General features: G+C 38.6%; 1 protein-coding gene across 2 annotated transcripts in view; it reads left to right on the top strand.

The window, feature by feature from the left end:
• Window positions 1–12,690, top strand: part of HnRNP-K (Heterogeneous nuclear ribonucleoprotein K) — a 281,790-nt gene that overhangs the window by 254,670 nt on the left and 14,430 nt on the right. For both annotated transcript variants that reach the window (XM_067145808.2, XM_067145809.2), the window contains exon 13: window positions 11,246–11,322. In XM_067145808.2, the coding sequence (XP_067001909.1) occupies window positions 11,246–11,279 (34 nt within the window). In that variant the 3' untranslated portion in view covers window positions 11,280–11,322. The remainder of the gene's footprint in view (window positions 1–11,245; window positions 11,323–12,690) is intronic.

The raw sequence follows: 12,690 nt of genomic DNA, 5'->3' as shown, positions 1-12,690 counted from the left end.
TTATATTTGTGTATTGTGTGTGTGAATGGGAAGTCCACCAGCTGGAGAATCTCAAGAGCTTTGCAACTAACCTTGGCTATTGTTGTGTGGAAGACTAGTGATTTTGTTGTTCTTTAAATGAGTAACAAGGAATCACTAATCATCCTACAAAGATAGCTGCATGCATCACTTAAGAGCAGCGAAGAGTTTTTCTATATTTAGACATATCTTGCTTAAGCTACATTTTTATATGAACTGCTGTTATTCTTGCGTTTTGAATAAGTGATTATAAGTAACATGCTGTCATGCAATTTCAGTTCCTAAAATTGTCTATAGTGTGTTCTTTCATTGTTCAATATTTCTCTCATCCCTTACCTTGGAAATTTCACTGCCAATAATGTTTGTTTCTGTTGTTCTACCAACCCCCTATCATATGTGGAAGTGACTGAAATCTTTTCAGTGTTTGTAATGAGAGAATGGACTGGGTTTTTTATTTATTTACATATGGCTAAATACTGTAATAGAATGTTAGGTATAGGTCTGTTCAGTTTTACAGGAAAAGAAAAGAAACCCAGAAAAGAAAACTTTAGTTGTTCCTTTATTTAGTATATAACTAATACTCATTTACTGCTGATAAGGTACTTGCTTCATTTAGAATTTCCAGCATTGGACTGAACATCGGCGCTCCTTAGCCCTACTGTCCTTGTGATCCTCTGGCACAAATCACCCTGTCAGTTTGAAAAATTATCTTGCTACCTCAATTTGTGGAACTTCATTATAGCAACATTGGTTTAAGACACCTCGTCCATAGCATTGCGTACTATGTTGTACTGACCAGCATTATTCCTCATAAGGAGAGTTTTTCAGCCTTGCATAATATGACAAACTGGCATCAAAAAGTTTTTTTATGCGGTCTTCGGAAATTGTAGTTAGTGGCTGCTCATTCTCTTCATTATGAGTGCATTTTGTTTGAAATTGAGATGGATCAGCGGTAGAATTTTCACATCGCTTCATCCCCTGTTTTTCACTCTTGACACGTTTTGCAATATTGTCCTTTTTCTGTGCAACTCCTACAGTTAAAAAATTTGCAAGCCACTGTCATTGAATCTGTGGCATGTAATCCTTAATTTGAATATTTCTGATCCCTTTCATGGGCATATATACCTATGTGCCCTATAACCTCAGCGATTAATGCAGAGTTATTCTCTTAATGCTTGCCACAATGAAGTCAACAGGAATGAAGGGAGAAGGAAACTTTCATCCCTCATCTGCAAATAACCTTGCTCCTTCTGGGTGGGGTTAACTTCCAATAAGTAACCAGGTGAACCTGACCCCTACAGAGTGTGTCCCCAGGTGGCGGTTAGGGGTCTTGCCCTGGGTTAAGGGTGAAGACCTCAACGGCATGTACGGTGTCCTTCTGGGGTGTACAGATGGAACCTACTGCCTTGTAGGATGAGGACTGGATCCTCAAAGGCTAAGGGAATAAACCCTGAAAGAAAATCCTCTTATGCGTTAGGCCTAGCAAGTCAGCAGGAGAGTATTGAGTACAGTCGCTTTCAATGAGAAAGAGCCTCGGAAAGAAGATTCTAGACCAGTCTGATGTCCTCTCAGACAATTGTAAAGTATGATGACCATGAAGGCTGATGATATACATTGCTCTGAAAGGAAACCCTAAATAAGAGACCCAAATACTGAATTGGAACTATGAACATTCTATCATTAATTGGACATGATGGATAGAAGAAAAATATCAATATTGAGATCGAGACCAACTGGAAAGGGATGGGAAGTAAGACACTTCGTGTAGGATATAAATTATACTGGAGTGGCCAGGAGAAGGTAGCGAAAAATGGTGTTGGATTCTTAATTAATGAAGGGACTGATGCTGCAGCTAAAGTTATCTTCGAAAGTGATAGAATCATTAAAATGTTCGTGAAACTGGAGAACACTAAGTACACAGTCATACAAGTGTATGTCCGACAGACAGGCTGCAGTGAGGAAGACAGAGAAATTTCGGCAAGACCTGGAAGATATTTAATGAGTAAGATGTTATTATTGGAGATCTAAATGCGCAAGTTGGGGTAGACAGACTTGGGTTTGAGAACATCATTGGTCCACATGGATTTGGACAAAGGAACCCAGAAGGAGAACAACTATTAGATCTGTGCAGAATAAATGATCTTATAATCAAAAATACATTCTTCAAAAAAAGAGACAATCACAGAATAACGAGGTACAGTATAGAACATTGATTGACTACATAATCACAAATAAAGATGGTGGCAGGTACATCACAGATATAAGACGAATGAAACTCAGAAAATTATTATGAAGAAACCAAGGGTTAAAACTTGGAAGTTGCAAGAAGTCCAAATAAAGGAAGAATACAAACTACGGATTCAACAGTTTGCCGAAGGGTGAAGTAACCAGCGTTAATGAAGAGTGGTAGGCCTTCAGAGACACCTTTGTGGGAGAAGCCAAAAACCTATGTGGAGTTAAAAGTTCTATCAACAGAAAAAAGACACCATGGTGGAATGATAGTGAAAACAGCGGTGAAAGAAGGAAACCAAATAAAGAAGGCACTGGACAAGGAAAAACAAAAACAGGGACAAGAACGAAATGAAGAAGAAATACAAAGACTTCAAGGAGTATACAGGAACAAGAAACTTGCTGCAAAGAACATTGTAAGGGAAGAAATGGAATGAGTTTGCAGACAAACTGGAAGAGGACAGTAGAGGAAATATAATACCTGTACGGAGTAGTGAAAAACAACCGAAGGGATCTAGAGACCATAAAAGCAATAGAACGTGATGATGGAACTGGCGCAAGAAGAGGGAGAAATTAAACAAGAACTCAAGATCTATTTCAAAAAGCTGCTGAATGGAGATACAGAAACCATAACAACGGATAGAGGAGAGCCAAGTCGAGGAACCACAACTGAACCACCAATTACATGGGTTGAGGTTGAAAATGCGCTCGAGCATGAAGAAAGGAAAGGCAGTGGGCATAGATGAACTAAGTGCAGATATACTGAAAGCAGTGGGAATTCCATGAATCCAATGGCTCTACAGACTGCTCAACAAGGTATGGGAGGAAAATACTATTCCAGAGGACTGGAAGATGGGCATCATTGTACCTCTGTTCAAGAAAGGAAGCCGACGAAAATGTACTAATTACCGTGGTATCGCACTACTGTCGCATGTCCTGAAAATATTGGAAAAAATAATAGAGACTAGAATCACAGATATTGTTTTACCAATTTTGGAAGAAGAGCAGTATGGTTTCAGACCAAGAAGGTCAACTACAGACCTTATATTTGCAATTAGGATGCTAATGGAAAAATACTGGGAGAAAAACAAACCTTTATTTCTAATATTTTTGGACATTGAGAAAGCGTACGACAGGGTACCAAGGGAAAGAATTTGGCAATGCATGAAAGAACTTCAAGTGCGAGACAGCCTCATAGACAAAGTGAAAATGTTGTCTAGTGGGAATAGAAGCTGTATGCAAGTAGGATGTGGTTTGTCGGACTGGTTTGAAACAAAGAGAGTAGTGCAGCAGGGCAGCTCATTGTCACCACTTCTATTTATTATTGTAATGGATGTAGTAATGAAATCTATTAAAAGGAAGGAACATGGAGATATCAAAGCCTTCACATTTGCAGATGATGTTGCGATCTGGAGTGACTCGGAAGAGGAATTGGGAGGGAGAATGCAAAGCTGGAATGAGTTCAAGAAATTTGGTTTAAACATCAGCAAGACAAAGACGGTGATGATGAAAGTGTATGGGGAAGGAGCAGAACCAATAGTCATGTTAAATGAAACCCAACTGGACAGCGTTCCAGTTTTCAAATACTCGGATAGCGTTATATCAAATGACAACCTAGCAAAACATGAGGTGAGCAATCGAATCAATAAGGCAACACAATTTTACCACCAGGAAAGACACCTGCTGTAGGATGAGCAAATACCCATGAAAACAAAAATGACATTGTACAAGCTATTATACACCAATTCTTACATACAGTCTCAAAACCACAACACTGGCCAATAGAGATAATTCTAAACTTCAGGCAGCTGAAATGAAATTCCTACGCACTATGATCCAGAAAACCAAGAAAGACAAGATTAGGAATGAGAAAATTAGAGAAGTAGAAATAGATGATTCTCTCCTCAATAGGATTCAGATATCATGAGATGACTAATGTTGTGTATTAATGTAAATATCTTTTGGCCATTGGCTGCAATAAAATATTATAATGTGCCAGTAAATATCAAGAATGAAGTGGTTAGGTCACATGAAGAGGATGCCAGTAAACAGAACTGCAAGGAAGGAATTTGACAGAAAAGTAGAAGGAAGGCGATCCGTGGGAAGGCCACGAAGGAAATGGATAGATTTAGTTAACGATATACTGCTGAGAGGTCATGATTGGGACAAGTTGGTGGAGGAAGAATGGTACAAGGACGGGATGAGATGGAGGAGGCTCATATACCACACCCGGGAAACTGGAGATGGTTTAGGATGATGATGTTGTTTTGTGCCAATCTCATTCTTTAGTTATAATCGGTTGGTAAAGGAAGTCGTATGAACACTAAAATAAAAGGAAAAAAAATCTTGTATCTTGTAGATAATGTTTCTCTGTAATAATCCATGTCCTATGATTGTTGTATAAATTGATTAGTAATCTATTAATTCAGTAAATACCAATCAGTAGCAATAGTTGAGAATAGGTTGACATTTTTCTGTCAAAAAAAGGGAGGGTTTTCACTAATCCAGCACATTTATCGTGTTTACTCGTGTATTAAGCGATTGCAGTAGGTCCTCTAAAAACCATTTGCACTTACATACTTCGATCCTACAAATGGACAAACAATGGTTTTCATTGGTCAGCTTTTAAAGACTCTTTCCATGTCGTGGGCGTGAATTTATTCTCTGTTGACGATTAAGATGCCAGATACCATACTACCTGGACTACATTTACAAAATAAAAAACATACGCCTTAACCCAGGATCGACCCCCTCGACCTCCTGCGTGCTAACTCAAAACTCTATCCACTGCACCAACTGTATAGCACGACTAAGATGTGCTGACAGAGGTAGTTTAGTTACCCTATATGTGGTTACAATGTTGCCAGATTGCCACTCTTCAATGTCCTTTTTCTGCCGGATACACTCGCAGGACGAACTTTTCTGCGATGCCGGAGTGCGCAAATTTTGCTTCACCCTGTATAGTATAAAAAAGAGAGAATTTCATATATAGATTAGGTTGGCATGGTTGAAAAGCAGAAAAAAGGTATATTTAGCATCTTCAAATGAACAGCCGTAAAGTTCGAAGTGAACAAATTTCTTTTCGCAAAAAGGGCCTTCCTTGCTTGTGCTAGTCTGCTTTTTATGTCTTCCTTATTTCTGCCATCATTAGTTATTTTACAACCCAAGTGACCATAGTCATCTATTTCCTTCAAGACTTCGTTTCCTGATTAATATTTTCCTGCATCATCTGACTTTGACTGCACTCCATTGCTTTTCTTTTCGACTTAGGTATTTTCGTTTTGTACTCCTTCCCCAAGACTGTCCATACCATTCAGCAATTGCTCCAGATCTTCTGGAGATTTAGATAAAGTAACGACATGAGTTTCCACCACTGGGAGAGATGTTCCAACTACTTACCTACACTTAATGGACGTGAAATATTAGCCTTCATGTAGCCCAACTCCAGTACATCTAGTCTTTTATGCAGTGCTTTCTTCGAAATTACGATCAAACTTCTCACGCCTTAGGTAGTGAGACTATTTTGTCAGTCATGATCGTGCCACATCTGATACGTACCCGATAACTCTTTCTCTGAATGTCATATTTACCAGATTGTAAGGTAGACATTAAAAAGTTAAAAAGCGTTTTTAGTTAAATGCCACTGTGCTTAAAATCGGTAAACATTGCTGATAAAATAGAAGACGCCCTTTATGGGCGCAGTAGGATAAGTTTTGACCATAATGTAAACTTGGGCCTGGTTTTGTGTACAATTGTTCAATGCATACTAACAAGTTGTTAATTGCCACAGTGTTAAAAGTTTAACTTGTTAACATTTTTTTTTGTTTCTTGAAACTTTTTTGAGACATGTTAGCTAACACACTGTTGACTTGCGAGAGTTGTGAACTGTGGAAATCTATAGGGCAGTGGTTGAACAAATAGGTTTTTGAGCACCCTCCAATGAGAATTTGTTTATACAGCTGTAAAACATGACATGTGAACTTAATTGAAGTAACAGGTTTGTCTGAACATTCGATTTGCAGTCCCCACCCACTAAGAAGGGGAAATGGTCTGAGATACCTATAATCCTTTCCACTCTATTCTGTAACTCGTTTGGTATACAGTAGAGTCTCAATTATCCGACCTAAACGGGACCTGGAGTATGTCGGAACACCAAAAATGTCGGATAATACAGAACAACTTTGAAAATGAACTGAAACAGGAAGGCTGTACTCTAGTACTAAAACAATGACATGTTTTACGGTACTCTATTTACTGCATTATCAGTTCAATTGTACAGCGCATGCAGTATTGAACAAAAGCCTTCCAAATGTCTTACGAAAAGAAACTTGTCAACAATGTCTGCTTGCCTGCTGATCCATGTTTTCTTGCTGCGAGATCCCGCCATCGACGAAAAATCAGCACCTCTGTTGTGCTTGCTTCCGGCTGTTGCTCAACGTAGGTTAATGCCATTTCCGATGCACTTAATCCTTCACTTTGAGTAATCGTTTTCTCCTCTTGGTCTGCAATGCCTCGTTCTTCTTCTTCTTCATCATCATCATCATTTCCATTAGCATTCACAAAATCAATATTATCAGGTTCAGTTAGTTCACACATGATCTTGTGCACACCACTTACTCGCATCTTCAGTTGTAGCATCCTCGCAGCCAGAAATGCAATTCAGTAGGGGCACAATATTTTCCATGTTTTCTTGTACCACCTCTCGATGTTCAACTTCATTCAACAATATGTTCCAATGTTCCAATATGTTCCAAGACTTTGCTAATGTTGTTGTTTCAACTTCTTCCCAAGACTGCGCTATCCAATATGCCACGTCTTTTATGTTGATTTGTTTTAACTTTTCTATCATGTCCTCGCCATTGTCCATTTCCTCTATCAGGGATGAAAGAAGTTTCCGCCGATATTTCCTCTTCAGTGTTTCCAGCACACCTTGGTCCATTGGCTGGCATGACGTCACGTTAGGAAGGAGGAACGTGACTTTGATGTCACCACTTCTAAGTTGCTCTTCATTTGGGTGTGATGGAGCATTGTCTGGTAGAAGAAGCGCTTTTCTAGGGAGATTGTTCGAAGCTAGAACTTTTTCTACATCTGGAACAAACTGTGTTAAAAAAAAACCCAGTCTTTAAAGATGTCAGCAGACATCCAGGCAGCCTTCTGATTCATGTAATGGACTGGAATAGCATTAACTGAAATGTTTTTAAAAGCCCTAGGCTTATTTGCTTGCTTTTGAGTTCCCAGTAACATTACTACAGGCAAGAACAGTAACTCTTTCCTTACTATGCTTGTAGCCAGGTGCAGAGGTCTCAGCTTGGGCTGCGAGAGTTTTTGATGGCAGCATCTTGAAATTTAGCCCAGTCTCATCACAATTAAAAATCTGATCACCGGTTAATCCTTCAGCAAGAATTATTTCTTGAAATTCCTTTTTAAATTTCACAGCCTCATCGGATTTAGCTGACAGTTTTTCTCCAGAGATATTAAGCTGCCTAATGCCGTACAGTTTTTTCCACCGATCAAGCCATCTCGCACTGGCAGTGAAATTAGGGTCCCCTTCATTAAACTATTCCTGGAAATACACTGCCTTTTCTTGCAGAATGGGGCCAGATATTGGCAGGCCCTTTTCCCGGTGAACCAAAGAAATAGCGCTTCACTTACTTTTTCGTACTCACATTTTTTCGTTGTTTTTCTAATTTTCAGTGTATCACTTTTTGCTCTGGTAGAGCACCACTTTTCAATTTCTTCCCTCTTTTCCAGTCTCCCACTGTAACACGTCCAACACCATAATCTGAAGCCACTTTTTAAAGAGTTTCCCCTTTGTCCAGTCTCTTTAATGCACCCAACTTGTCTTTCATAGAAACAATCACTTTCTTCCGTTTACTCGCCATACTCAAAGGATATGAAAACTATAACATCCGCACCCGACCAATACTATAATGAACAATGACGGGAGACTCACTGCACCTGTCCTTGAGAGAAAATCCGGTCCTACCGCCAGCGGTCAGGCCAGTGCTTGTCCCACGGTCGCACCCTCCACACCGTGTGTCCCTGAATTTAGTCTCCACCAAAAGTTCAAATTAAGTCTACCAGTGTCGGATAACACGGAATGTCGGATAAGTGAAGGTCGGATGGGCAGGACTCTACTGTATTGTAATAGTTTGAGATTTTGTTTCCAGATAAAAATATGGGGTTTAAATACTTTCAAAAGGTATTCTCATTAGAATCCCTTCATAACTTTTCTCACTTCAAGCCATGCTCCCATATGGGAGTTATTAACACATTGACAATGAGCCCTGAACGGAATCTGCTACCCCATGTAGACTGGGTAGTTCAAGCCTCCAAGAATGAAATTACACTGATGCATTCAAACTACTGTAACTCAGTATTCAAAATATTGACCTCAAATAAATGTGGAACATGTACTTAATGTACTCACTAGGTTGTTTCGTAGTTTATACGGTGTGATACCTTTCAAAACTATCATTTGTGACTCCATTTAATAGTCATAATAGTAGGAATGGCCTGTTTGTGCCTTTCATGTACTTATTCTATTTATGTATGCAAGGGTTTTTCTCCTACTTTAGTGTTAGTCGTTAATCATTAGAAATGCCCAATTCACTGTCACTCGGTACAACCTGATAACTGGTCTGCGTATAATTAATCACAAATATTGGTATCCGTCGGCAACTGATGCGCCGTGTCATGTTGACATTGTGCTTGAGCTCCAAGGAATAGCTCTAGATATTCTGTTATCTTGTTAACCATTGCCTTGCTATTATTTTCCTTGAAAAGTGTGCCTTGGAATGAGATTATTTTTTACATTTTAAGTTATGGATGCTAAAATGGTTACAAAAGCATACTGCATCAAACTGATAACATTTCAGGTTACAGTTTAAGTCTTTTAAGGTATGGTACACCTTGAAACATCCTTCTGCGTGGAGGGCAACTTTAGCATTTGTTGCACTCGAAGCAAGATTCCTTCTGGATTCAGTGTTCAATGCAGACTGTATATGTCCTTGATGGGGCTGATTTACTTGGTGTAGGAGCAGTCTTCTCAGGAAAAAGGCCCCAGTGCTTTCCCTGTAGTCTCACTGGTATGCTATGAGATGAACCACCCCTAGTGGCGTAATCAGGAACGGTGACATCTTCCAGAATTTGCTCTCTGCGTTGACTCAGAATGATGAGGAGCTTGTTCTCTTGCTCAGCATGTCACGTATGTAGCTGGAAATATACGTCGCATCCAACAAGTAGAAATACAATTTCTTGTACTCTTTTACATACCTGCATTGTCTTTCGGAACATTATTGGGCAAGTTCCAGTTGTTCGATTTGGTGAGGTTATGTACGGAGTTACCTTCTTCCTCACTATCATTTTCATGAGCAGAGTCATAATTATCAGACGCACTGTCACTGCTAAAACTATCAGATAATTCTGAGTTATCTTCATCACCACTATCAAGAAATTGCAGAATTCTTTCCTGTTCCTCCTCAATGTTTACACATCTTACTCAGTACTGTAGCATTCATTTCATGAACAAGAGGACCATCTTTAGAAGTAAAACATCCATTGACGAAATGGCCTTCGGAAAATAACATTGGCATGTAAACATGCTAGCACCATCTAGGAACGTAATTCTAAAGTACATCATCATAACCAAAAGAAATCCAATGGTCAGACAGATGTATTTCCGACTTGAGCACATGGTGACGGTTGTATCAGTCGTTGCACGTTAATGAATGCAGAACTCTTGACGGTTGTACCCGTCATTGTAGTGGAATGGGTTAAATACTTGAAAGTTTAAAGAAAGAAAGGCTCATCGTTACTTTATATGTCATGAGTACACAGTTTGGAACTCAGCGTTACCCACAATTGTATCAATGATCAATGAAATATGGGGTGCATAAGAGAGAATTCTCGTAGCGTGTTGCTTTCTATCACTTCAATATTATTGGAAAAATTATCCCTTCCTCTTTTGGCATATTTCAGCTCTGTTGTCTCTAGATGATCTGATTCTTGTGAGTGTACTATCTGTTGGACCTAAAACACCAACATTGCATATTTCATAGAAGTCGTCGATATGTTGGCGTTCTTCTACCGAAGAAAATACTAAGCAAGTTACCTTCTTTCCATGAATGCTGTTGCTGCAGAAACACTGCTAACATTTCTACTAACTGAAGCTTTTGAAAATTTAGCGTTGTCTCCAAGAATTTCATGAAAAATCATTGGACTTGTGTTTAAAAAGTTTCGATCTTAAAGGCACTGAAGACGATGCGAAGACAATGACAATGTTATGATGAATTTGAATTATCTCTGGTAATGATTGACTAAACAGTTAAATGGCTAAAAACTTATTCCAAATGCTTTGCGTTCATTAATAAATCACAATTTTTATAAATGTTAGTTTTTGATTTCTGGGGTGGTTCTTAAATAAAATTCAGGTGTCTGGGTTAAATACAATAAGATAGTTCTTTCTGTTCTGACAAGCAGAACAGTTCATCTTAGATCCTAATCTACAAATTAACTTTCTTTAGGTCCTGTGAAATTAAGTTTTTCATTGGCACATTACAAGTGGCATTTCAAGAGTAACGAAACAGAATAGGATTGATTGCAAGAATCCAGGACTTCATTGGAAACATTTGGACTTGATTCCTTGAATTGCTGCCATCTTCCATATCATCCTCCGTTGTACTTGGTTGCTTATGGACAGCGCACAATAGTGTTGCTCTACAACATAATTCTAAATTTCATTATCTTGATCAGTTAGTGACCCAAGGCTTTTATTTCATAGTTCATACATTTAGTTTCTGGATATTAAAAGCTTAACGGAAAAGTAGGCATATGAAGTTCTTGTAAAAAAAAAAAAAAAGTATATTATGATAGCTGTCTTGCTCTGTATTTCCTATTCTGATATGTAAAAGTAGGAGTAGTCTAAAGTTACCCAAGAAAGAACTTTGTTTGAATTTGTATTGATGGTTTAATCTTTCTCATAATTTTTTTGTTTCAGCTGTCAAAGTGGAGCAGGTTCGGGCAACTACTGATCAGTGGAAAGGAGAGGGAATAATGCAGCCTGTTAAAGGAAAGGTAACAACCATTTCTGAATTAAGATTCCTTGTATTTATTAACTGTGTAGAGGTGGATTTTGGCAATTATTGAAGAAATCAGTTTGTGACTGTTTCATATTTACTAATAATTAATGGGATGTCCAGCATCTCAGGTTAGAAACAACGGAAACATGACAACTTCTCCTGTACTTTTGCTTGTTCGAGAATATACCATATTTACTTGATTATTAGGCCCCCTTTTTCTCCACTTTTACAAAAAAAAAAAAAAAGTAAAGGGGGGGGTTTCATATGCGATAGCCTCAAATTTTGTGCAGTGAACATATGACTTCTAGGCTATAAAGAGCTATAAATTGTACATGCAAATATTCTACACTGTTCTTTAACAAACTTATAAATGTATGAATTATACTGGCTATTTTCATTGGAAGGCAGTATAACTAAACGTAAAAGGTCAATAAATGGTGAACACGACTTTTAGGCGTACGTATAAAGTAAATATAATCCGTTTAAAACTCATATCATTAAGTCATTCGTTTCATCTTATTAATTCCTCTGATGAGGTCTGTCAGGAATGGCATACGGTTGTAGAAACTCGCTATGAAGATTCATCTTGCTTCGTACTCGACCCCTTTCCAGTAGCTTATACACTGTGCTGAGTAGTGCTATAGGTCTGTAACTTTGAGGTAAGTCATTTGGTTTGCCTGGTTTTAATATGGCAATAACCTTTGTTCTTTTAAGTGCAGGAGGTATGTTCCCTGTTTGCAGGATATCAGAGAAAAAGCGTGCAAGCCATACTTTTGCATATTTTCCACAATGAAGCAGGAATTCTGGGTGGATACCATCAAAGCTTGGAGCTTTACCCTTTTTAACATCTTTTAGTGCCTTTGAGATGTCCTCTGATGTGAATGGACAAGAAACTTCATTATCCTCCTGACACTTTGCTTTTTTGAGCTCTCGTTTAATCTTGATGGTGCAATCTCTTTGCTTGGGTGCTTTTGATGTTGACACCATGTGTGAGGCTATAGTATCTGGACTGATGGTGCTGTTATCACGTGATATTTTGTTTCCACCTCCCAGTTTTCGAAGAAGGGACCATGCTTTCCTGCTTGAGTGTTTGAAGTTGATATTCTCGACGGTTTCAATCCATTTCTGTCTTCTTGAGGCATCAAGGCTGTGAAGTAGTTCATTTGATATTTCATGGTCACCAGTTGTAAGGAACTCTTCATATAATTTTTCGCTGACTTCGCTCCATCCAGGAATATACTCCTTCCTAGAACCTCTAGGAATAAACTTTTTTGCTATGCTGGTCACTGTGCCCACAAATCTCTCATAATTTTCACTAACAGGTGGAATCCAACCCAGGCATTTGTCAAGGTTCTCAGAAAAT

This window comes from Anabrus simplex, chromosome 4 (assembly GCF_040414725.1).
Source record: "Anabrus simplex isolate iqAnaSimp1 chromosome 4, ASM4041472v1, whole genome shotgun sequence".
In the NCBI taxonomy this organism is placed as follows: domain Eukaryota; kingdom Metazoa; phylum Arthropoda; class Insecta; order Orthoptera; family Tettigoniidae; genus Anabrus; species Anabrus simplex.
The sequence above is the reverse complement of the archived record's forward strand: the minus strand, read 5'-3'. Positions and strand labels throughout refer to the sequence as shown.